The sequence below is a fragment of the Pseudopipra pipra genome, chromosome 1 (genome assembly GCF_036250125.1).
Source record: "Pseudopipra pipra isolate bDixPip1 chromosome 1, bDixPip1.hap1, whole genome shotgun sequence".
Taxonomy (NCBI): domain Eukaryota; kingdom Metazoa; phylum Chordata; class Aves; order Passeriformes; family Pipridae; genus Pseudopipra; species Pseudopipra pipra.
Genome location: NC_087549.1, coordinates 120,016,847 through 120,043,931, shown reverse-complemented (window position 1 = coordinate 120,043,931; position 27,085 = coordinate 120,016,847). Strand labels below are relative to the sequence as shown.

The 27,085-nt window shown below is 35.0% G+C and overlaps 1 protein-coding gene across 7 annotated transcripts in view; it reads right to left on the bottom strand.

The window, feature by feature from the left end:
* Window positions 1-939: 939 nt before the first annotated feature.
* ANKRD28 (ankyrin repeat domain 28) overlaps window positions 940-27,085 on the bottom strand; it is a 118,766-nt gene continuing 92,620 nt past the window's right edge. For 2 of the 7 annotated variants that reach the window (XM_064673795.1, XM_064673787.1), the window contains exons 12-28: window positions 26,492-26,555; window positions 25,144-25,212; window positions 23,426-23,566; window positions 19,151-19,262; window positions 18,505-18,531; window positions 17,516-17,590; window positions 16,234-16,435; window positions 14,821-14,908; window positions 14,244-14,361; window positions 13,424-13,643; window positions 11,961-12,048; window positions 11,781-11,864; window positions 11,120-11,265; window positions 10,852-10,934; window positions 10,632-10,714; window positions 8,279-8,370; window positions 940-2,933 (exon numbers count right to left, since the gene is read on the bottom strand). In XM_064673795.1, the coding sequence (XP_064529865.1) occupies window positions 2,647-2,933; window positions 8,279-8,370; window positions 10,632-10,714; window positions 10,852-10,934; window positions 11,120-11,265; window positions 11,781-11,864; window positions 11,961-12,048; window positions 13,424-13,643; window positions 14,244-14,361; window positions 14,821-14,908; window positions 16,234-16,435; window positions 17,516-17,590; window positions 18,505-18,531; window positions 19,151-19,262; window positions 23,426-23,566; window positions 25,144-25,212; window positions 26,492-26,555 (1,979 nt within the window). In that variant the 3' untranslated portion in view covers window positions 940-2,646. Of the gene's footprint in view, window positions 2,934-4,622; window positions 4,728-8,278; window positions 8,371-10,631; window positions 10,715-10,851; window positions 10,935-11,119; window positions 11,266-11,780; window positions 11,884-11,960; window positions 12,049-13,423; window positions 13,644-14,243; window positions 14,362-14,820; window positions 14,909-16,233; window positions 16,436-17,515; window positions 17,591-18,504; window positions 18,532-19,150; window positions 19,263-23,425; window positions 23,567-25,143; window positions 25,213-26,491; window positions 26,556-27,085 lie in introns of those variants that run through there. The other 5 variants (XM_064673815.1, XM_064673805.1, XR_010434827.1 and 2 more) reach the window with 4 other exon arrangements.

Genomic DNA, 27,085 nt, shown 5'->3' with positions numbered 1-27,085 from the left:
GGTTTTCTTCCTCAGAAAGTGAGTAGCAATGAAATGAAAGAAAGGCACAATTTCTGATCGACATAAGGAAACAAACACGTTCAACAGCACTGTTTTCCTGCATTTCCCTGTATTCCATATCCAAATCTTTCCCTGTATTCCATATCCAAATCTTTAATAAAAAACCAGTGCCATCTGAGCTTTTTCTCCTCCAGACACACAGTGGAAATGGACAGCTCAGCCTCTACTGCACTGCTGATTATCCAGTAAGACTAGAGGGTCCCCTCCTATAAAGTGCCCTACGACTACAGACACCATACACTGAGGTAACAGGTCATCTTGGAGTCAGAGGTCAGCATAGATAATACAGGCCTAATAATATCATCTTCTCACAGTGCCTTTGAATCAACAAAATTCAGACAGTTTCAAGAACAGAAATATGCAGCTGTTACCTTTAAATAACAGACACACTACTTGGTGTTCTCATTCAGATTTCCCACAAGCATATGAGGAAAAAAGTGGGTTCATGCTGCTTCAGCCTTTGAATTTAAATAGTTACAGTGAATCTCAAGACAGGCCAATATGGATCTTCAGAGAGTGCTGCCTGCATGCCCAGCTGAGGCATGTACATCACTCCCACACAGCCACACACGTGAGATTCAGAGGGAAGAAAGCACAGAAATCACGACCTCCCTGAAGTCATCTAATTCTGCTCACAGATAAACATATTGCATATATAAACAATGAACACAGGCACAAATGGTTAAGAAAGTAATAATTAAAAGGAAGCCTAAAGGAATAATGAAGTAATTTAACATTTAAAATTGCTTTAAATAGCTCACCTTGCTTCAGAACTAAAATGCTGGCAAAGTCTTTGTGAAGTAGATTTTATAAATTCTACCATTTTGACAAGAGACTTTGTCATTAATGCTTAGTACATACAAATAAGTTATTCATTAGTAGAACTCAAATTTGCATTTTATTATACTCCGTAAAATATACAGGATTCTTGAAGTACTGAAAGAGTGCAGGTAAATACAGTATTCAAGCAGCCACTATTTCTATGTACATGCTCATTAATTCTTCAAAAACCCCACAAAATTATCAAATAGATCAAAATATTGTCCCGTGTTTCCACACTATGTTCAGAAAAGCAGCTGTAATTTACAAACGTTTCCAGTTTCACAATACAAAAAAAAAGGATAAAAATGAAATTGGAATCGGTTTGTAGTAATTTATTTGTACTTTGCCAGGACACGCAAGGATTCCTTGCATGTACATAAACAAATTCACTTGAAAAGTAACAGTTATAGTTAAAGCAGAGCCAAATAAAGTAAATACTCATATTTAACAGACAAAACTTCAGCTTACTTATGTCAGTTTTTCATTCTTCAGGCAATTAAAAAAAACCAGAGTAGTCTGTTATAAATTAAAAAAAATATTTGGGCAAGTCTGAACTACGTTACAGGGACCTGTTTCTGCTGTTTATTTTCTAAATGGAGCACAACAAAGATACACAGCTCTTCCCACAGACCAGACACTGTACTTTTTTCTCTAATAGGGAAATATACTTTTAAATTCACCTCCCCCCAACTTTGTAACTCTGGGATTAAAAAAAAAAAAGGTGATAGGGATATACAATTTTAATCTTACATACAAATTTATGATGTAAGGAAGTGGATAAATTATTGAAAAGAACTCTCAGTCACAACAGGGTTATCAAGACATTTCAATTCATTTTATGCATTTTCATAGTTTCCAAGTTACTCGTGTATTTTTAAATTAAGAAAAATCTCAATCCAAAACCCAAGTTAAAAAATCCCTAAAACTGTGCAACAATTACTGCTTCCCTCCCACATCTCCCACCCCTTCCCTTGTTTATTACACTGTACATTTTTCACCCTGACTTCACCTTGTTAGCTGGTTTAACTTCAGTATTATAAAAGTATGACAAGATCATTTTCATTTCATCTAAACGAAAAAGAAAATAAAACTTAAAAGTACATCTGCTTTCTTTCATGGTACATTTAATAGTGTCGGAAGGCTTTCAGAGAATTAAAAAAAATAAAATTCAACATTTAAACCCAAATCTAAGCTTCTTTTCCAGAAGTAATTAACGTTTGGTTGAAACAACTTCTCAAATAACCTATTCCAGTTTTCACAAAAATTTATTTAATTAAAAAAATCTTTAAGTTATTTGGTCCTTTGGCAATTTGCAGCACAAACAATGCCTACTGTACCAAACTCATTTATTGCCTTCAAAATGGTTTTAGTTTTATTGAGAATATTTAAATCTAGCATCCTTTGTGTTGAACAATAGTGTTGTTCATTTACATCAAGTCGGGTGCCCAGTCTGCAGGAATTACTCCTGGCACCAGAAACAGAATGGTATTAATACCGTTAAATAAAACAGTTTTGACATTCTTTTTTTTTTTTTTTTTGCCATGGATTCCAAGTACTTATTCAAGAATTCATGCTTCTTCTGCAAAATATGCTCTTAAGAATCTTCCTAGAGTCTCACAGATTTTTTTTTTTATGCAACCACAATAAAAACATCTTCTCAAAGGTCTGTCCTCGTTCTATTTTCAAACATCACCAGCTTTCCAACAGCACAAGTCTGACCTTCCAGCGTGAGGGTTCACTCCTCAGACCTACAAAATGTAGCTTCTAGTATGTCTCAGAATCTGAGTCATTGAGCTCGTCGTCTTCTGTATATGGATAGCCACCTTCCCTGCCAATGTTGTTGAAAGTACAGTAAGAGCTGTGGTCACTCCTCATGATTGGCAAGGAATCAAAGGTGACAGTTTTTGAGGCGTTGGTGTAATGATTAATGGCATTGAAGGTAAGTGCAGGTAATGTGCTGCTTGATGAAACAGGCATCATGGTGGCCAAAATGAGAGCCAGGCAATCGGCCACATCCTTATTGGGTGCGCAGGCCAAAGCCGGTGTGTAACCTAGGAATTCAAGAAAAAGCAAAACCTTCACTTAAAATAAAGACAATGCAAAAATTTCTCCAAGATCATATCATCTTTCAGCTGCAAAAGTATTTTATATTGCTTAGTTCCACACTGTTTAAAAAGTAAAAAACATTTAATGCATTATCAATTAGGATTTTTAAACTTCTGGTTACAAAAACAAGCTTGAAGTTAATGGGCTTTGCAACAAAGATATAATTGTTTTGTTAAGCACAGTTAGATACTTTAGGCCAGCGAGAAAAGCCTGGATCTGAAAACGGTGAGGGAGTCACCTGGCTGAGGAGAGACAAGTAATGGCAGCCAACAGTGGGTGAAGGCATTTACTAAAGAGCCACTGCAGAAACCAGAGCTCATCGTGTTAAATGTTTCTTCATCCAGAAGCTTCCATCACAGCTGCTAGTCACAGACAGTTAATTTAATAATGCTGCCTTATCTCAGTAACAAGCTGGCTAAAGCAGCAGGGACAGTTAATTGAAAAGGCAGAGTATACACTGTCAATTAACCTATACTTTATTACAATATACAGTAATGTAAACTATAAAGCCAAAGCCTAACTTTATTTTGCAAGATATCAATTAAGAAATCCACAGAAGTTTGAGGAAATGCCAGCTGGGTTAGCAGACTAGGACATGCAGAGACACCTCTTGGTTGCCCAACTGGTCCAGACAAACTACTGTGACAACCCCTAAATGCAAGAGGTCTTGGGACATGGAATGACCTGCAGTCAAGTCATATATAGCTGTGACATCTCTTCTGGGTAACCATGGCTCTAATAATCCTCAATACTGCTCCTTCTGCAGCTTCCCCCATTCCCTGTACTTGCCTCTATTCATTCAATGTCAAGAAAAACACTTCAAATTCTCAGTGGAGATGTGTGCATTGCTTCTGTTTCAAGCTTAACCATTCAGCATGGCACCTGAGGGTAAGTTCTGGCACAGGTCTCAAGTGTATCTACAGCACGAGGCACCACACTTGGTGGTGACACTGGCAGCTCTAGAAGCAGGGCAGTCATGTATGTACAACCACAGATCACAGCTTATTCTCCTGATCAGAGTGGGACAGGTTCCCTCTCCCTGGCTCCACCCAGCAGCGTGTGCCCAGATCACCCTGCAGCACCTTCCACTGTGTGCGACAGACATTCCCACAATGAGCTCAATAGGAAAACGCATGTTCAGGTACGTGTGGGAGTCTGCAGTCCTGTGCATTACCCCCAGTCCACAACTTAAAGGTGTACAACATCCAAGTAAAAAGCACACAAGTAATTTTAATTAACAGATGGCTTTAAAAGCAAAGAGTATGATGGACTTCTATCCAGACCTTAGGAAGGCATGGAAAACAAGGCAATGCCTGTTTTACCAATGAATGTTTCAACTACCAAGGAATCATCTTTATTGTAGAAGTAGATCCAGGTCAGGTTTTAGGATAGAGCTCGGGAGCAGTTATTGTATTATACAATTGCATGTAAGTTTTAAAGAAATAGGCACATTATGGAAAATAATTGTAGCTAGAAATTCAGAAAACAGCAAGCAGGGGACAGTCTTGCAGTTGAACTATTATTTGCTCGGGACAGACCTTGTGCTTGATGCTTGGAACGGAGCAAGACAACAGTCCCTGCCCAAAGGAGCATACAATCCAAGGAAACACAGATAATTCAAGCACAAAACGCACCAGCTGACCATGCGATAGGGCCGTACAGAAGTGCAGCGCAGCAGATGTTTTCATTGTTAGTAAGGTACCACAGCACTTAAACAGCTCAGAGTTAACAGTGACAGTCTGCAGAAGAGATACATTTTGAGAGGATTCAGAAGCAAGGGCCAGTGCTTGCCACACTTGGATGATGACTGCATTTCAGGCATGTAAGGCAGAACAGAAGGCTCAGAACTGATACCCAGATGCACACCATTTAATATCTACAATTGCTGGAGGTTGTATGAAGGTAAGATGACACAAAAAGTAAGTTTATTCCAGTTGGTCATATTAAACACCATTTCTTTCCCTTATGTAATTTGATAATAGTTTAAAGAAGAAAAACAAGCAGTCACCTGCTACCTTTTTAGTTTTTTTTTTTTGGCTCCCTCCCCCCCTTTTAAAGACTGCTAAGATCTTGAGTATTCATACTTACATTCCTTCTGGAACAGAGCATCCCAGTTCATCATAAAACAGGCCAGTGTAAAGATCAAACAGAATACTTGCTTTTGTTAAAAGTTCTTTGTTCACTAAAAACTGTGTTTATATTAATATTCAATTATAAGTCTTAAGCTCCTGGCTTTCATAAGCAGGAATGAAATATCACAGTTTTATTCTTGCCTTAGACATAGCTTGCACCATGAAAGTCTGACATCTGTGTCCTCTACCACTTTATTTTGGCCTATATTAATTTAAATTTAAAAGAACAAATTATATTTTTATGTCACTTAACTGTAAAATGATCATTCATATGTCAGGGCAACAATAGCTATAAATACTTTAAATTTTAAGAGTATGTTGCTAAACATACCGACTCCACTGAAATACTCCTACTCAATTCTGGTACAATGTTCCCCATATTCCATACTGGTTGTACCTGCATAAGCCTTCACAAAACAACAAAATTACTATCATCATTTGTAGATGGGACAACAGAAGCAGAGTGAGCTGAGGCAGCCTCCTTGCAGAACAGAAAATGGAGCCTGTGTGATGGACACTGAATTAAGACTAGGGCTTCCCCTGCCCAAACACAGAGCTGCCCCCTAACCCTGGGAGTTGAAAGTTTCCATGAAGACACCTAAAGCAAAATCAGAGGGTTATTAATGCAGCCAGTGCAACAAGAGTTCCCAAGATAAACTCAAGGAAGTGTTACTGGAAAAGAGATGAGAGTCTGAGGAACGAGTCATCTTGTAAGCACTCGCAGAAAAATTCCTTCCAGAAAACTGGAACTCCAATATAAACTAGAATACAATGCTTGGAAAAAAGAACTAGACAAAAAAAGACAACAAAACCCCCAACATCCAGAAAATCCCAAAGCAAACCCCCCTCCCCCTTTTTTTTTAGAAAGCTTGAAAGGCCAACGATAACTGTAATGATGAATCTAGAAAGAGAAACCTTCATACTATGGAGTCTCCAGAGAATGCCTCCTCTCACTGCTGTGGTGCACGTGCATTTGACAAACAGAAGACAGACTATACCAGGAAATATAGCTAGCCTAGAAAGTTAAATAGACTACAGAACAAAAAAAAAAAATTGAGAAGTTGGTTGAGTGACCAAAAGTAAAACTTCATATGGAGTCAAATGAAAGAAAAACCTAGTAATTTCTTTTAAGACAGGCAAACTTACATAAATAATGTCAAATTCAACAGTATTTTGCAAATGCAAGTGATCTAAATTTCATCATGATTGGTGTGGAAACATGGGAAAAGAACTGAAAGATGTGAATAAGAACTGATACAGAACTGAGAATGAACCCTCAACATGACTGCTTTTGGAAAGTATACTGGACAGTTAATTTGCTTTTTCAGTTGCATTTACTCTTTTAAGAACCAAGAGGATTAATTTTTTCCTGACATTAATTCTTAAACCAAAGTGATCTCACCACACTAACAAAAGCAGTGTGACTTCAAATCTAGAGTTTTAAATATCTTATAAATTATTTATAAACTGAAATGCAGGTTATTGGAGAGACATTGAATTTTTTTCAAGGCTCATATTTTTCAACAATGATTATAGCTCAGATCCAGCAGCAGAGGACTCAATTTATACAGCTGTAGATACAAATAGAGACTGCTTGCAAAAAGTCAATGCAGCTTTTACAGAAAGGGACAATTTCAAAGACAAAAAGTGGATCATCACTCCATAACAACAAAGGTCCTGCTGGTTACATGTTCCATATATTAAGACATTCTTCCATGCAAAACAGTGAAACTTTCTAAAATTAAAACTAAATTACCATTTAATCTAATTCTATCTGAAATGCCAAACTTGTGTGGCATTTCTGAATAAGATCTCTGAACTTATCTGGACTATGCTAAAGTAAGAGAATGTCAGTGTTGTGATCCAAAATATTCCAGTGCGTATTTCTTCAGTCAGAAAAAGAATTCCTGGTGAATATTCTCAAGGCTGCTTAAAATTTTATAAAAAAAGCAATTGCTAATAGAAAGAAAAGAACCACAGTGAAAAAAAGATAACACTCAGTTACTTTAAAATTTGAAATATGAACAGAATTAAAAAGAAGATTTTTAGATTCCCAGGCTGCCAGAGAACTTTGACACAAATGTTTTTCTTCTGTTATGTCAGAGATCCAAGGGATCTTTGTCTTACAAGGGACTGGCTGGTTGCACATCAGAAGCCCACAAAGATGCAAAGTTCTCCAGTCAGCATACATGTGATAAGAAATAGAAATAAAAACTATATATTTTCCAATCTTTTAATTTTAGGGAGTTTCGTTTAGCAGATCCCCCTGTCCCCTAATTTAGGCAAGGAATGATCTTTGAGTCACTCATGTGAATTTACGCAGTGTAATCTGAGAAACACACAGAGAAAGTCACTATGAACATTAAGAGAGGAAAAACTTTTCAAAGTGGAAAAATAATTATAACTATTAATTAGGCATGTGCCTTCTGGAAAAAGAAACCAAAGGAAACAAACAAAAAATCCAACAAAAAGCAATCCACTCCCCAGTCCCAGCTACAGCTTTCATTTAAGACACATTGGGGTATAAGAGATGGAGCTCCTACACTTTTAAAAGTACAGTTTCTGAGGACCACAGATGTCTTACATGAAAACACGCAAATTAGTCAGTAGATCTAGTTTTCTTTTGTTCTTACAAGGTGCATGATTTATTCTCTTGATAAAACAGTTAATTTTTCTTACTTCTATGTGCAAAAAAACTCCAAAAAGCCAGAAGCTTGAGACCAGTAACTGAAATACTTGATATTTGTTTTTAAAAGCTAACCCTGATATACCTAGTGTGACAAAATGAATAGCAATTCAATCCAGCTTCTTAACAGCTGAGAGTTGTATTTTACATCGAACACTATTTTTTTTGGACCATTTTTGGTATGCCACAGCCAGTGCATTTCTAGGTGCATCATAAAACTACATTTATAGTGCATCATAAAACTACAAATGCAAACCAAACACTTTTAGGCCATGACCCGCATAGTTCTGAAAAGTTTTCACTATCCTTATACTTCTGCTGCTTTGCTAAAATGATCCATCACCAATGCATTTTCTTCTTTGGAGGACCTACTGCAAGGCTCATATGAAGTTTCCACAGAGTTATTGCTTTTCAGGGAGTTGAGTTTAGAACCACAGTTCCTTACAGGGAAACAAAGTTAAATTTTTCTTACCATTTTCATCTACAGCAAGTACACTTGCTCCCTTCCCTAAAAGCTCTTGAACTACAACCGTTAGTCCATTTCGAGCAGCAACATGCAGAGGTCTGTGAAGACAAGCAAACTCATATATAAACCTTAGAACAAGTTATTAAGTAAGATAGGTAGCTTGCATCTAGTTAGATGCAGTACTTATACTCCTGTGTTATTCACACATTATATAAATATCATAGATATAATAATTAAGATGGGAAAAACAGACGATCTCTTTTCTGATTGCAAAGAAACTACAATACCAATTGTGAACTTTCTTCTTTTTATGGCAGCACACAGTGAGGAAGCAGCTGCTAGCAAAGACCTGCCTGCTTATGGACTTTATTATGTTAAAATGTCAGAAACGCCTCGCGCCCTACTGTTGATAAATCCTTCACTCAACTGTTGTAACAGATATTTTCACATCTGAGAGTTACTGCATATCACTGCATCAATCACTAGAACCCTAACAGCCGGACGGTAGTCATATTTTATTGCATGTAAATGCTTACAAGAGATACAAAAGCATTTAATCAATCTGTCTTTTAGAAACCACTATATTCCACTGAGATTAGAGATTAAAAAAATATTTCACAGTATAATGCATGAAGCGAGAAAAGCAGATTACTTTTCAAAACTTCAAACTATTAACCACAAATCAATTTTGTGTTGCCTTGATCTATGAAGGAAAGTGTAGCTTTATCTCAAATATTCTATCTTTTTCAAATGCAAGTTTTTCAGAATTGGTTCCCACTGGCTTAAATAAAACCCTACCACCACTCAGCAGGAAACAGGATAAACAGCTTACTTCCCCTCTGCTCTATATTACTCTTCATTCATTCTAAGATTCTTAAAGTTGTTCAAGTTAACTGTGAACTATATTTTGAGTTGGAAACAAGTGCCTTACCTAGAGACCAGAAATGTAAAAGATACAAATAGGAGCAGCTGTACCTACGGTGCTTATATTAAAATATTAAAAATTCAAGAATTATCGCACACCATGGACATACTGAAAAATGTACTGTAATTAAAATAATTTTAATATAGAGACAAACAATTTTAATTCGTATCATGCCACAAAGAAGGACTTTGTTTAAGCTGTTCAGAAAGTCAATTCAGTTATTAAACATTTGTTAAAGCAGTGATATTTTAAACATCTGTTAAAACCTTGCAATTTATATAAACATTTTATGGAGGTGCAAATGTGTACCTATTTTCCCCCATGACATCTCTCGATCAGAGCCAAGGCACGTGGGTGGAATTACAAGAGCCAGTGGTAGCGTACTTTCCCACTTCTGTTCCCATCTCATTTTTGTTTTCCTTCTCTCAAGACATCCTTGCTTCAAGCCAGAAAGAGGCAATCAATCCCTTTCCTGCTTTCTGGTTATTTCAAGCTGCCTGAAGTGCACCATGGTGAGCAGCAAAAGCAAAGGAAGGAGTCTTACTATTTTAACTCCTTAGTTCAAGCAGATCTCAAGCAGATCTCAGGGAATAGCTGGAAGAACTGCAGGAGTTTAAATAAGACAAGATTCCAGAAGGGATGTAATGCCAGAACAATATTCAAGTTGCTTACAAGTTCCAGTGTTTTCTTTTTTTTTTTTCTAAATGATCTGTGCTAGCATTATTAAAGCAGTGTAACAATTCATGTGCCCAACTTGGCTACACATGAGATATCAAGTATTGTCTGTAACACAAACATATTCTCTAAAAGGAAAAAACACAGAAGAGTCATTTTAATAGCCCATCCTGATTGGTATGACATACTATACATTTCTAAGCTTTCCTTATGATTTGGGCTAACAAAATAGGCTTAATTCTACTTGAGAGAAGATCTTTAGGAACATTTAGGAATAGCATATTCTCCATGATATTTAATAGCAGTGTTTCATCCTCAAAACATGAAATAGAAAGCATGCTGAAGAATAAAAGCACAGTTCAGGTAGTTGGTGTTTTTTGTTTTAAGTAGCTATCTTTGAAGACCAAATCTTAGCTTGCCTTGAATGAGTTGTTAACTGAAGCGAATTTTAATTGAAAATTTGGATAATTTTTAAAATAGAAAAATATTGGTTCACAGGTAATCTCAGTGGATTGCAGTAATTCCACACAGGAATCACAACAATGTTTTATTTATCATCCCTTTCACCCATCTAAAATTGGAACTTCAGGTATGAGCCAAACACCGTTTCAATTCCAAGTCAATTTAACTTTTGGTACCTGATAAACAATTAAAATTCAACCAGTCTGGGGAAAAAAAAAATCTGAAAAAGATGCCTCTTTATGAGCAAGATATACACCAAGAACTCATCTTTAAAATACCCTCACTGCTGATACGTACGTTTGCAAGGCTGCATTGGTGGCATTGATGAGGTTTCTATCCGTAATCTTCTCCAGTATTAACAAGGCACTAGTTTCATGACCCTTAAACACAGAACAAACATCTGTCATACAGCAAATACTCTTCACAAATTGCTTTGAATGCTTTTTCAAAGTCACAGTATTTTCAAACAGTGCTTGATAACACAAAGCGCAGCACTGGTAAGTCAGACCACACACACCTTGCTGCAAGCCAAATGGAGTGCTGTGTTCTTAGAACTGTCTTGCAAAGTCAGATCAGCCTTAGCACTGCTAACCAGCACCTCTGGGGAAATAAAGATTTGTATTAACTAAAAGCATATTCCTTAAAATCTAAATGGCTCACATTTGTGCAAAATGAAAACAGAATTTTGACCAGATATGTTCACAAGAATGTTAACTATAAGGCTACTTCACCCATAGTAAGATTAACAAAGCTAAGAGCAGAGATATAAAAAGTTTTCTCTTTACCAACTGTATTCGTCTGTCCATTTTCTGCAGCCATCATTAAAGGTGTTTTCCCAGAAGAATCTACAGCATTTACTTGAGCACTGTGACCAAGCAGAAGCTGTAGACACTCGACGTGATCTGTAAAAGCTGCTGCATGCAGAGGAGTTCTACAAGAGATCAAAAGAGAGTATGGCCATGTTCAGCCATGCTTTCTACTTTATTCAAAGGAACATCCTGACAGATCCTACAAATACAAAGGTCTGGGCAGTCCCTCCCACTGATCCTCTGCAATCAGTATTGCTGGAGTTGTGATTGCTGCCTTTAGAAAGTCACCTTCTAGTTTCAAATAATTCCCCCCCATGTAGTTTATAACAGAGATACAATTTGATTCAGAAAAATTAAAAGATGTATAAAATGATATCCACAAAGTGATACAATTTAAAACATGCTCTAACTTGCCTGTATAATGAAAAGCTAATCCAAGTTTATTAAATCAGAACAGGATTTTTAAAAATCCAAAATTTATTTCTAGCACAGAAAAAAAAAATAAACCTTCAGAGAATAAAACTGGGGAATGAGGAATTAACATAACTAGCAAATACAAAACCCCCAAATGATTGAAGAATTAAGCACAGCTGGAGTATGACATTACAAACATTCTTTTGTGCATTTATACTCTTACCTTCCTTTCGAATCTGTTGAATTTACAATACCAGCACCTAGCGTATCAATTAACATTTCTGCAGCACCTTCATTGTCATTTATCCTATAATGAATTAAACAGGCTGTTATTTACAGAATGATAAATCTTTTGTTATATACAGCAATGAAATATATGAAGAATAATTTTACACTTCCTTACACAGCACAATGCAAGGGACTGAAAGAATTTCCTTCCATTTTCTGAAAAATTTCCTGTTCCAGAAGCAGCTCTACACAACTGTCATGACCTAAAGCAAATGTAAGAGTTAGGTATTACAAAAAAGGGAAAAGGTATAATGATGGATTACGACAAAAAATACATATCTAAATTAGATTAAGCAATATTTTATTTCAAAGTTTCTAAGAAAGACTGGTTATATTCAACAGGATTACGTTAAGGAACTAAGGTATTTTTAGAATCCTGAAAATCAAACTGTAAATTTTATTAAATTTAGAACGTATCTCATGATGTCTGAAAAATATCCAGAACAATTAGTTTAATTCTTTACACCTTTGAATTTCAAACTCTTCTGTACATTCATCACTTTGTCTACATGAAAACATCTCCACCATTTGAGCTTTATTTTTGTTCCACTGAATTGCTAAACCCAAAGAAAAATGAAGGCGACAGTCGTAACAAAATCTTAAAAAGAACACGTTCAACCCATCATACTAATATTTTAAAAATTCTATACCCTGCTGCTGGACAGGCAGCTAACAATGGTACCTATTTGTTTGATCTTCAATGCCTATACATAGAATACCTTAGCTCAACATTCACTGATGTCTAAAGATTTGAATTTTCGTAAGTCCTGTCAAATTTTCATCCTACAAATCAAGCATTTCTCTCAGTTCTGTTTTATTCAGATTGTCGCCGCTGTGAAAATGGACCAAGCTGCAAGAGTTTAATTTTATGAATGTGATAGAGACATTATTTTAGTTCAAATTATCACCCAGCTGCATCAGCTCAGTAGTTATTAACTTAATAATAATTGGAATAAACACTTACTTCTTCATTTTTCTCTATCATGTCACTCAGAGGTGAAATAAATGACAACCTCTACTACGTCAGAGATGAACATACAGAACAAAATCTTTAGCAAAGGAGCTGAATGAATTTCCTATCTTTTAAGGCCTCCCTCACTCTCAAATCCATGAAAAGTATCAGTGAAGAAAAAAATAAATTCTTATGCAATCACTTTTATATATTTTAGCTTCTTATGCCTATCATGGTTGATATGAAGCAAGTTTAAAAACAGATTTAATCTGAAAACATTCCTCCCAAGACTCCCCGTGAAGGTTATGTTTTTGGGATATGTGGCCCATTTCTATTCAAGGATACTATGCTGAATTTCTTGAAAAACTCCTTGAGGCATAAAACTAAGAAGATCATATATAACAAAAATATAGGACAAAAATATAGGACAAAAATAAACATCTCTTATTATGTATTAGATGTTAATATATTCCTCTTCAAGATACCACATCTGTCATATTCTCCCATTGACTAATACAAACAGAAGGAGGACAGACTTTATATGTTGCTTTTCTACGGAATAATAACTTCTACCTCAGTATAAACAAACACATTTAGAGCCGTATTTTAACTTGGCTGTATGTTACCATTATAGCAGGCCCAATGCAGTGATGTGTAGCCATGATTGTCTGCTATTGCAGGTACTGCATCCACTGATGTAGCTGACTGCAGGAGAGCTCCCAGAACACCTATATGGCCACAGGCAGCTGACAAGTGTATAGGGGTTCGTCCCCTACAGTCTCGTAGTAAGGACTTAGCACCATGTTGGAGCAATGCTTCCACACATTCCTCATGCCCGGTAACTGCCTGTAAGAGGGAGAGGAAAGAGCGAGTTGGAAAATATTCATGTATATAAGCCAAGGTGTATAACTAAAGCAAGCAAACCTCAGGCAAATCCCTTGCATTTTTAATTAATAACAAAATAAGCAAAATAAGTTATTATTCTTAAACTTGAAAGCTGTGATTCTTTTGGAAAAATGGCAGTGTCTTGTAATCTTGATGACAGAATATTTTCTTGGAATAACATGGAATGAACTGCTAATCTCTAGGGCTCATTCAATTGTCTTATCTGGCAGAAACTACAAACAAAATATTTGGAATATGGCATGCATCACACTTCTTCCTCCCATAAACACTAACTCCCCACCCTCAACAAAAAGCTGTACTCCAGGACCTCTCCAATCAACACTTTACAGCAAGATTAAGACACTCTAGAATTACAAAAGAATTCTGAGGGTAGGTTGCAAACAGGCAAAAACCAGCCTTTTGAATGCAACTAAAAAGACGATTAAAACTAAGAATGGCAAGATGAGAATAATGAGAAATTGAATACCACCACATACTAAGTCTGTTCTTGAAATAAGGACGTATAAAACGCTCAAGAAAAGAGAAGGAATATTATCTTACCCCTCTATGCAATGCTGTCCTTCCCCACTTATCTTTGGCATCTACATTTGCTCCTTTGTTAAGGAGTGAATAAACGCAGTCCGTGTGCCCGTTGAGAACTGACATCATCAGAGGAGTCCTAAGCAGAGAGCAAAATACAGTATAATCTACCTGGAAATGTAATAGACTAGCACTCAGCTGAACTACAGCAACTACTATCCTTCTGGTTAAAATTGTTAAAATTCACGTCATGAATGATCTCCTCTGGCACTACCTTCACTCTGAGAATGCCAGTCATTTGGTTTATAGATTCAAGAAAATAAATTCACATCCCCTAATTGCAAAGTCCTGATTCAGTTACTAGAATCCATTTTCTCAGCATCTAGACAATAAGACACATTTTAGTTCCCTCCCAACTGAACATTTTTCACTACCAACATTATGTTTATTGCAATACACACAGTTGTATTTGTCCAAATTCAAATACAATCTCTCTTTAAAATAATAAGTTAAAAATCACCACTGTAAAATATTTAGTTTGTCCTTTTATGAAATACAATAACTTGTGAAGAATGGAATGTCTATCATTTAAACTCACTGTCCATTTCCATCTTGAATGTCCACTGCATTCTGTGGTTCTGCATTTCCTATCAATAGCCGCAAACATTCTGAATGACCATTTGTAGCTGTAAAACATTATAAAAATAAGGGGTTTACATTAATTGCCTTTGAGTATATAGCTCAAACAGAGCACTAGCCTGCTCAGACTAAAGCCCATTAGCTTGAAAACTCATTGTACAGCTTTACCATTGTTATAGCTTAAAATATGAACACTAGAAAATAATTTCAGAAATCAGGTATTCTCAACTGTACAGTATTAAAAATAATTGAGTCAAGCTGTCAATTGCCAACAATTCTTTTTTACATATAAATGAGATTGCACACATTAACCATAATTAGAATATATGCTTATATGACATCCACAAGAAGAAATAATTAAATATAGTAATTAGCATAAGTTTTGCTTGTTTAAAGGCACAGATAACCACATACTTAGCAAATGATATACAGATTTTGTTAACAAGTGTAGCATGAGCATAGTTATAAAATAATAACTGAAATCACACTTAGAAAGGGGAAGGAAATGTAATGTATAGATGTAATAAACCAAGCAGTTAAAAGACATGGGGAAAAAAAAAGAAACAAAAAATTGAGAAATCACATTTAAATGCAGCTCATGAAAGATAAATGATTGCTTCTTGGAACGGAAATTGTTTCTGACCTACAGCTGCAGTATTCAGTCCACATAAGAACAGCAACAATTCATGCTTCTGTAGCTGACAGAAATGCTAACACAAGTTAAGAAAGCTAAATCAAATAGAAGAATACAGCTTGTGCTCATGGACAACAAATAAAATGATATTTTGTATATAATGCTCTTTTAACAGCAACATTTCTGTAACAGCATTACTATAAATGTCAACTTTAATAAGCCTATTTTCAGAGAGAGAAAAAAATAAGAATAGAGTATGAATGCTAGACTCTGAGAAAGGTAGGCTTAGACATATTTTCTAGGAAATTCAGCGAGAAAAGGACTGCTATTACCTTGAAAATGTTCAGGAGTCATTTAAATCCTTGGAAAAAATCCAAGTAAATTTTCATGTCTCTTCTCAAAAAGTGTCAAAATTCTCCAAGACTCCAGTCATTTCTAGAAGTATTTTACTGCCAAGACAGGCAACACAATTCACCTATCTAAGTTTGGGCTGTGTGCTGACACCCATCAGCACAGCTAGCTCAGCCAGTTGAATGGACAAGGACAAGGTACCCTTCCAGAGGGAAGTGTGGAACAGCACTCCTTGAGCCAAAATGATTACTAGATTAATAGTGCTTTCTACTCAAAACTGTTTCATTATACTTTATCATCTATTCCTAAACATTGTTTCTTAGAACATTAATTAGACTTTGAAATACAAAGATGATCCACCTCAAAAGACAAAATTTTAGAACATACCTGCAGCATGTATTGGAGTTCTCTTTACAACATAATCTTTCACCAAGATGGATGCTCCCTGATTAATGAGCACATCTACACATTCCACATGTCCCTTAAAGGCAGCAAGATCCAGTGGTGTCCTTCCATTGTTATTCCTCACATCAAGGTCCAGCAGTGACTGTACCAGCACTTCCAGAGCTTGATGGTGGCCATGATAGGCCTACAAGAATAAGAAAATTCTTCAGTTTTCCCATTCTTCACATTTTTTTTCTTTCTTACCAGGACTATATGAATGAAACCATTAAGATAGCATTTTTGTTTTAATATTTAGAAGAGGTACTGATATAGCACATAAGTAGTTACAACAGTTATGACTAATTTAAAAAATCCCACTATTTCAGCAAAAAGGTTGGTGGTTTTTTTCTCTATTTTATCTATCTATCTATCTATCTATCTATCTATCTATCTATCTATCTATCTATCTATCTATCTATCTATCTATTTTTTTGTTTTATCCTTTCAGCAGCTGCAACTACTTTCACAAAATCATCTGTCTTCAATTTGTAAAACTAACAGTACTTTGAATACTGCATGTTTCATTGCTTTACGTCATAGTTACATCATACTGAGATTATTTGAAGTGAGGAGCATAAGCAAATTTAAGTAATTCCAGTTAGCTTTTTACATGAAGTATTTAAAAAATCCAATAAAAAGAATACAGTACAAATAGCTGTCATTTACCAGCATTAAGGATTATTTTTTCCTTTGGCGATATATATATAGGTACTGCATGAGACTTACTCTATTTTCAGATAGTACAGTGTGGTTTTTCATTTGCCTGAAGTTCAGTGAAAAGATGAAAGCTACGTATTCAGCTGCTTACTCTGTATTTTGAGTATATTTGTATAGACAGTTTCATCACTGTCCTACACTACTCTGTGAAAATCTTTCTTCAAGTATTAAAGAAAAATATTTCTCTTACTAAACAACAAGGAGAGTAAAACAATGTGGTCATTAAAAAAAAGTCATAATTACTTACAGAACAAGTCTTATAAAAGTTTCATTAGTATAAACTATAACATAAATCTTAATTAGAAGATTCCACATGAAAGTTGTTCCATGAAGCAAGTTTCAAGTGAAATGCAAAAATCACCCTGTATACCTCATTCAGGAATATTAGTGCATATGTTTGCATTTTTATTGTTATTAAGCTATTTTGAAAAAATTCAGAATGGATAAACCTGTGCAACCACTGTGTGCCACTAGAAGAGCTGTCATCACTAAAGAACAAAACACTTACAGCTAAATGCAGTGGACTTATAGGTGCTCTGTTGTCTGAATCATTCAGCATGTCAGTACCTGATGTTTCCATTAGCTTAGAGAGAGAAAGTCAGAGTAAGTGCAAAACCCCTCATCTTTAAAAACACTTAGCAATAATTGCTATAGTTTCCAGTATACACAGCTTGAAAAGGAAAAAAACCAGGAAGAATAATATAAAATTACTATCTCCTGATCTCCTTCAACCTTTTACAGAGTTTGAATCACAGTAACTGCAACCCTTCCCCCATATCCAGCCCCTAAGCCCAGTTGGTAAATTTTGCATAACAAAGCAATAATTAAATCAGAAACTAAGTTAAAATCATTTTTTCTGAAGCAGCCATATGAAATAATATAGATGAAATGTATACAAAGAGAAGACAAGGACAGGTGATAGCAGCAGGAAAAAATGAAAAACCAACCAACCAACCAAGTAAGCTTTTAGATTAGGTGAAACATCAGCAAGAAAACAATATGAAAGGCCAGAAGGCAGGATTGACTTCTCAGAACAGAAAAACATTTCTGAGAGAGAAAAAATGGTCTCAAAAAAGGCAGAGGCAGTATGGCATTAAAATACCTATGTGTATATACATTTCTATCTGTTACTTTCGGATGTATCCAAAAGTTTTCATTCTGGGTCTTTTTCAAGACCATTTAATTGAGTACACAAGTAGAATTAAAACATTCAAATTGGCTGAAGAACACAACATACATTCAAATCATGTTTTCATTATCACAGTTTTATAACATGGTCATACAATTGTTTAAGTAAAAAAGTACATGGCTTAAAAAATAATTTCCTATTTTAAAATTCCAAAGTGCAATTAAATCTAAACTGTAGTTGAAATTAAATAATATATTTATGCATTGAAGAAATGGTTGAATAAGTCTAAAAATAAGCATTATTTTTGAAATTACATGTTCTCTTTTGCTGTATAGCAGTACTTTAACAGTGAGAAATAATACACTTACAACATCTAGAGGTGTTTCGCTTGCAATCTGCAATTAAAAACAGTAAGAATTCATGTTTGAACACATTTGAATATAAAACTGCAATTGGAATAAAAATACTGAAACTGTATAACACAGCATATCAGATAACATATACATTTGTGCAAAAGGAGTAATAAAAAACTAACTAAGGCTTTATTATCTAAAATATCTGGCCAGTAGTTACTGTAACTACATGAATTAATTTTATAAGGCACTCTTTCTTTACAGGTTTTCCCTATATTGTCATTTGCTCCTTCTAATGACCTTCATGAAATTTCTTAGAAGTTCTTGATGGTTATTTTATTTCAGCCATCAGCAAAAAAAATTAGAAGTATAGTCTAAGTTAAGAAACAAAACAAAACTAATATTCCACATTCTCAACCAAAGGATGTCCTCTACTCATCTGAGAATGTATTATCTTTAAAGTCAGTATCCAGCATCTTAGCTCCTCACCTTCTTCTGTTTTAGGAATACCAAATGCTTAAATATTTATGCTTACAGAGGCTGAAAAACAATATTGACCCAGCTTACAGGTTTAGAACCAAGGTGGAAGAATCCCCTGGCCTCTCCATCACACTGTGTGAGAGCAGCTGTTACAGCTTTCATCTATGATACGTTTTCTTACCAATTCAAGACACAAGCGATGACCATAGGCTGCTGAATAATGAACTGCATTGTATCCTTGTTTGTCTCGGATCCCCGGATTGGCATCATTTCTTAGCAAGTATTCCAGGCACCTATTCAAATTGACATATGCAACCATGTATCTAAATGTTGAATTTCAACTTAATGTTAAGTGATAAATTGTTCCAATTCAACTGGAAAATAGAATACAGCACACAGGGACACTGATTTAATGTACAACATAGGCTAGGACTAGAAAACAGCTAACTCATTACATTAAAAGTTAAGGTCAATCACAAAACTTCCAAAATTTGAAAGACTCCTACTCTGCAGACATCCTCCGCATCTTCTGAATTATCTGACTTGGTTAAAACTTGTGTTTCATGGCTATTTTTCTCCTAGATGACACAACTGCAGTTACCTTTCCTAATATCAATGATTACCATTTTGTATGTTTTCCTGCATCAGTACATTCTTTCATACTTATTACAAAAGGAAGACAACCATGGTGGTATCCTGGAGTCACACACACATACACTTCCACAACCAGACACTAGTTTTTTGACTTGTTTATACAGTAAACAGACTTAGTTGTTTACATACTTATATCCATCCTACCATTCCTTACTTTCATTACACAAAGTTATAAGGCAGAGCATGATCAGCACAGTTTCAACCACAGACACTCAGTCAGAAGGATGAAAAATAGGGGATTCAAGTTAGCTCACTTTCTCCCTGGTTTTCTTTTTTTAAGAGACTCCATGTGTGCACACTAAATTATTCCAATCAATAACTCTAATAATTCATAATTTTATGTTGTCTATAATTTCAGCAACATTTTACAAAGTCACTATCACGACCCTGAACTTGTTGGTGAAGCCATTTGTTTTCCTGAAGTGTACAACAGGTCAACATCCCTTCTCTCTGGGATCACTAAATACTTCTTTATCAATTAAACAAAATGCATACGAAGATAAAAATATATTATCCTGTCAAATCCAGCTTGGAATATTTCTTTCTTGACACAGTTTACCTAAAGGTCTCACAGATTACCATTATCAGTAGTGACAAATGGATATACATGAGGGTTCTAGTTCCCATTTATCTCATTGAAAATTGTTTGGTAGAAAGTTCAAGGGAATTTCAACATTTTTAGTTGTATGACATGGATATGCTGTGATGTCATGTGGAAAACTTTCAGGAGGAGGTGGCAGGAATCCTAACCTGCCCCCTGATCAATGCCATTAGGAGTGCAAACTTGATCATTCAAAACCCCAAAAAACCCCATTCAGTCCTTGGAGAAATACAGGCAGAAATCCTACAAAACCAGCCATCTCCTGAGGGAAGACAGCATGATGCTTCAACATCGGAATTCTGAGTTCCTTCAAGGAACAGCCTGGAGTCAGCAGATGGAACAGTGCAAATTCATCAGCTGAACGAGAACCAGTACCAGCCGCGATGAAATGGAAACACATTTCAGCACAAGTAAAACAGCTGTACCAGGTCAAGGGCCTGATAACCTCATGCACAACAACAGCTATTTGCTGAAGTAAGACCTGACATTTGCTTTGCAAACAAAGGTTGAAAGTAACAAACCAGGTGAGTGAAGATTAAAGGGGCAAAAAGCTGCAGGAAAATCTATGAACAAGGAAGTGTCTCGTTACAGAGGACTCTGCCTCATTAAAAAGTTGAGACAAGCAGAAGCAATGCCAAGGTGCAGTCTGACTTTCATCATTTTGTGCCCAGCATAAAGGAGAATAGGACTTAAGCAGGGAGTGAAAAAGGTAAAAATGCTGAGTTTTAGAGAGTAACATATGTAACGTAAGATGTAAGTAACTTTACAATAAGTTCAGCATATCTAATAAAAAGCTACCTGTAAAGCACATCTACGTTTTTAAACCAATTAACTCAGATTTTATTTGCCCAGTAAACAAATGCCTGGATTTTCTTAATGGCAACCATGCTAGCATGTTTTTATTTGAATTAAAATGGGATGAGATTTCTGAGAACTCAAAGACATGTCAATTTGTCTCATTAAGTAAAAATCACAGTTCTTACATTTTATTTGTCCACTCATCTAACTTTCTTCGTTAATTTTAATCAGCGATTCTGTGTTAAAATTCATGGCTCATTAGTAAACTTTACACATCACTGGCCTTGGCTACCTAAATTTCTACACTTGTGTATCTTCTCTATGTATGTGCTCAAAAAACCCACAATACAGTAAATATGATGCAGGAAGCTAAGTCTACTAAAAATGCTCAAGTACCCATTCTTTCAGTGCAAACCAGATAATTACTTTTGATGTTTCTTTGCATCCAAGAAAGAGATTAACTTTGCATCTTCCATATACTTAACTGTCCTCAACAGGTCTCTTAAAAAAAGAGATTAATCGAACTTTCTGAAAGCCCAGGTAAGTTAAATTTATTTCCCATATGCTTATTGGTGAACTGTCCATTAGAAAATTCTAACATAGAAACAGCATGGTTTTTTTCTCCCCTAAGAGTCTGCTTATTTTACCTCATTCTGAAATCACATTTTTCTCTCTAATCTTGTCAAAATGAGGCTTACTGGTGTTTGTTCCAGATCAGAAGCATTTGTTAAAGATACAGAAGAAATACTTCTAAACTGGAACAAACCAGAATGTAATTTTCAACAAAAACATCCTCATCTCTAAACTCCGTCTTTAAAGATGTCTGAACAAAGAACGTAAAATCACACACAAATACATTTGGAATTTCTATATAGATGGCTTTCTGACATGTTTTTTCCCAGGCTTTATATTCCAACTGAATAATCATTTTAACTTAATTCCTGTTCTGAATATGAGTTGAGCAGCACTGGTTTTCCAGCTGTTACTAATCATCTTGCTGCATCAATATAAAAAGCTTCTCCTCAGGCCATTCTGCTTTGCAGTCTGTCTTCCAGAGACCCAAATGTTAATCAGAAGGGCAATACCACGTGGGTCCCACAGACAATTCTTTGAGTTGCCTCACAAAGCTCTGCAGTATTGTCATCACCATTTTCGCTTGTGCCTTTTGTAAGACAGATGGCAAAACGATGTCATCTGAAGAACCATTATAGTTTGGAGGTTTTCAGAGCAACGGGGAAGCTAAAATTAATCCTAGCTCAACTTGTAAGAGTGAAAAATTATCTCAGGAAACTGCAGCAGGAATTGAAAGTATCTCTAAAAAGCAACAGTTTTATTTTGAAATCTGGCTTTACATAAAAAAGGGATGTTCTTCAAATGTAAGTTCAATGGCCACGATAATATTCTTTATTTAGCCTTCAAAACCCAATGTGTAAGTTATATGCCACCTCATTCCTATTGCTACCTCACCTTTTCAAAGGTGCTGTATTAAAACAAGACAATATGGCACAAAGCAGCACTTCTCCAGTGAAGGAGTCACTGTATGCATGTGAAAAGCACACCATGACCAGTACACATGAGTGTGTGCACAAGCAAGTGCTGCTCTTCTCGAGTCTCCTCAAGATATGCAATATCTGCAGCTTAAGTAACCTCATCAATTTTATGCTATCTATATACACTTTGCATGACAGCTTTTAGGGCATTAATAAGCATGTACAATATAACCATTAGGTACAAAATAAACATATGTAAGAGATTTCTGGATTTATGAAAGATTCTGGATGCATTTCATTAGTAAAAGTGTAACTATATCACAAAAATTTACGCTCTCAAGAGACAGAGTTGTAATGCCAAATGGGACTATTTTAATCAGGTAACAAATGGAAGAAGCATCTTATATTGAAATGATGAGTTCATATATATCCTGCTGTAGGCCTACTGTGATTCACAGTCTAGCTTCACAGTGCATTCCTGACTAATTATGCAGATTTTTGGGGCAATATTAAGAACACTCCATAAGACACCATTCTTCATCAGAATTTGTTTGTAAAGCAAAATGACTCTACTGCTCAGAGCTGTCTTAATAACCCCCACAAAAGATATTTACCCAACCACTATACAGCAGATGGGATTAAAACCTCTATTCCCAATGAATTCCTGAATTAAGACATCTCCATTATAGCACATAACAAAATTATTACAATACATTTTACTATTGTTCGTTTTCCCCCCCTCTGAAATATTTGTTACATAATGTACTTTATATACAATGAACAATACATTGTCAAGTTCCATCTCTAAAAATACAAAAAATGCATCTGGCAAATCTGAAGGCAGAGCATACATGACATTCACAGCTCAAATGTTCCTAATGAGAAAGGCTTTAGTACAAAGTATGCCACTTACTTCCCATCTGTGTCTGATGCAGCTGCATAGTGCAGAGGTGTACAACCCCTCTCATCAAGGTCATTCACACTAGCTCCAGATCCCACAAGGGCAAACAGGCACTGATAATTACAATTGGCAGCAGCATAATGGAGTGGAGTTCTTTAGTACACATTTAAATAAAAAGTACAATGGTAAATAACAGCAAAATAATATTATAGAGACAGAAAAAGCAAAATAAAGTGAAACTTAAATCCTCCTTACATTTTTAAACAAGTATTTGTGGTGAAGAATGCAATATTAAAATATGGAGCCATTTTCTAGGGACCATTTAATAATGCAGAACAGTATCTAGGGGATTTATTTGCCAGCCAAAATATGCATTAACTTTGTATTCAAGGAAGCTTTATATGATTTTTCTTTTGTAAACTTGTAGAGGGAAATCAAGTTTATATTAGAAATATTATTTTCTGTTAAGTAATTTCAAGCCACATGAAAAAATATGGACAAATCAAAGAACTGCACAGCAACTAAGTGAATTAAAAGTAAAATACAACAATTAACAAACAGATGTTTTTGATAAACAGACTGGAATTTTGCCTAAGAGACGAAAGCATTATTTATTTATTTTTAACTATACTAACATAGCAGAGTCATTGAAAGAAAAAATTTAAAATATACCTTGTCTTCTTACAACAAAACCATGAAATATTAATACTGATGTATAATCTCAGAGAAAACTTTTCACAGCTTTACATACATAAACAATTCTCTAAATAAACTAGTTTGGCTAAAATTTCAAAAGGATCAAGATGACTCAGAACTCCACTTTTATTTTTAAAAAGAGACTGCTGCTATAAATATCTCAATTTCGAGAAGACAGTCAGGCACTTTAAAGTGTCCCACCTCTTCCATCACTCTTAATATTACTTTTTCCCATTTCTCTCCATTTTAAACTACTTGAATATTTTCCATCTCATGAAATAATTGCTCTATATAACATGCACGTTAAACCAAAATCCAAACCAGGAAAGAAAAACAACTTTCAATTACATAAGTTGTGACAGCCAGTTGTTCCTTTCTCAGGAAATAACGGAAGTGGAATTTAAAGCAAAATACAACTTTGGATCCCTAACATTGTCCTCAATTCCTACTTCTGCTGTTCACATCCTGGAAAATCATATTTTCCATGACGTGACACGGTATTTTACACAAGTACTGATCATGCCATCTGAACTTAAATAATCCTGTACTAAGAATAGAAATTAATGTCATTCCAAAAGGGTTTAGAGCTTTAACAGGGAAACAGAAAGGGATGGATATAATGAAAGGAAAAAGGGGAAGCACTTATAATAAAATAATGAATATTTTAATAAAAAAGCTTAGAAATAGCAACAGATTTATAGATTTGACTAATATGTTATTTGGAAAACATTACTAATGTCCTCGGATGAGAGCAACTTAAACACAAAAGATCCACATTAAAGCAAAAAAAGGCACATAAAAGTTACAGTTGAATACAAAACTCAGTCTTTAAAAACAAGACAAAACATCTACTTAACAAAACACAACAAACAAACTATATTTGTGATTTCTGATGTTGAAGCACGGTTTATTAGAGACATTGTATCTTAAAAAAACATTTAACCTGGAACACACAGACTTGCCCACACAGCAATATGCTACTTCTGCAATACTTTTAACAGCCCTTTACAGTAGACAAATCTAGAATGTCTTACCTTCCAAATCTGTCCTTTTTGTTGAAGTCTGCACCAGTATTTAGCAGAAGATTTAGGCACTCCAAATTCCTATTAAATTAATGCACTATTACTCATGATTGCAAATTTTACTTCTTAGTATTGGCCTCTATGAATATCAGAACTGCTACACATGTACATCTCATATGTTATTTTTAATGGAACTGAACTATAATACAAAATTTTTGACAAATACATTTCTGCATGTAAAACAGATTCCATAATTGCTGGACCAAATCAGTAAAGAATATAAATTACTTCAAGACCACATATATAAACTTTATTGATATCAAATAGTATGCATAAAGCATGAATGTAATTTAATAAAAAATTTCAATTCTTGTAAACAAACAAACAATAACACCTGCATGTCACACGCTTTTTGCTACCAGGATTCCAGCACAGAGGCAAGTTTTTACTGCATGTTTTTTAAGGCCAAGTACAAGTTACAACATAAATATTTTACTTTTTCGCGTAATCAATTTTCAATAAAATATGATCATCATAATAGATGTACAACACTGTTTATTGTTTAAACACTACCTTGGTAACTTTCCTAAACTGGAGATGAATGAGAGAATGTGTCACAAATTACGTGTTTTCATATGAAAAGACAGCATTTTAACCTTAATCACTTGCAACAAGGATGTGTCTATCAAGTATCTTTTGACTTGGAATGATTACTTAACATTATTACTTAAACAACATTCCAACAGCAAACTGAAAATATCAATATCATGGAGTTCCTGTGTCCCACAGAGTGGGAAGGAAATTTATTACCCAATTCTTCCAGGCAATTTTGAGTAGGTGCTATAGAAAATCTACAATACAATAACAGTAATCAATACGGATCACAAGTGATGAGCAAGTAGTTCTGACTACTTCATCCACCCAAACTCTGGAATTTAATTATTGCTTTTAATTTAGTTAGATTATCTTTTGTTTATGGATTTGGTAAAAACAAATTTCCCAAAGTTGCTGTTTTCCACCTCATGTTCTACAGTGATTTGAGGTGGGCATGCCATTTTTCAATGCTGTAAATTCTAAAAATGATATAATCATCCATGGAAATTAAAAAAAAAGGAATTTCATCCCCAAACATAAACCTAAGGTAAGGCTGATGATACCTGGACACTGTATTCCACCAATTACTTATTGAGCTGAATAGTTAATTTATTTTATTGATTGCAGATAGAATCCATCTTGAAATTATTTTAATCTTTACATAAATTCCAAGGGGAGCACAGAGAGGAACTACTAAAAAAAGAGCAGGAACGATCAATTGAAAAAATAACAATAAATATGAAAGCATGAATGCTTTGTTGCATACCCTCCAGCTGCAGCTGCATGAAGACAAGTCCTGCCAAAGTCATCTGGTGTGTCAATGTCAAAACCTACAAAACAAATATTTTGTAAAATCATTATGTAACATCACCTTTCACAAAACTGCTGTCATCTACTGCTAAGAGAAATGCTTGCTAAGCAAACTTAACACCTATTTGCAAAAAAGCACTTAAGCATTAAAAATTACTTCATTTGAAACATGTCCTTGCTATTTGCAAGGTTTTGAAAAACAGGTATTTAAATAAAACAAAGGGATCAAAAAAATGTAACTGCAATTTCATATCTAACCATATATTTTAACACAAAGATTAATATTTAAATCAGATTTCAAAGCTACATTTTTGGTTTGAAAGAACTGCTATACTCTCCTAAGAGTCTTGCTCTTGTGTAATGTAACTTATTCATTCAATCTCCAGTTTTCATATCTGGGATAGCTGGTAATTTTTTTAGCTTTTTAAGAACTGTTCAACAACAATAAATAATGAACAACACAGGATATCTTATCCAAGAGTGCTATTATTTCAAGATTGTTTTCCCACTCCATGTCCCATAAAACAGGTTTTGTAGGCACCACTATGTT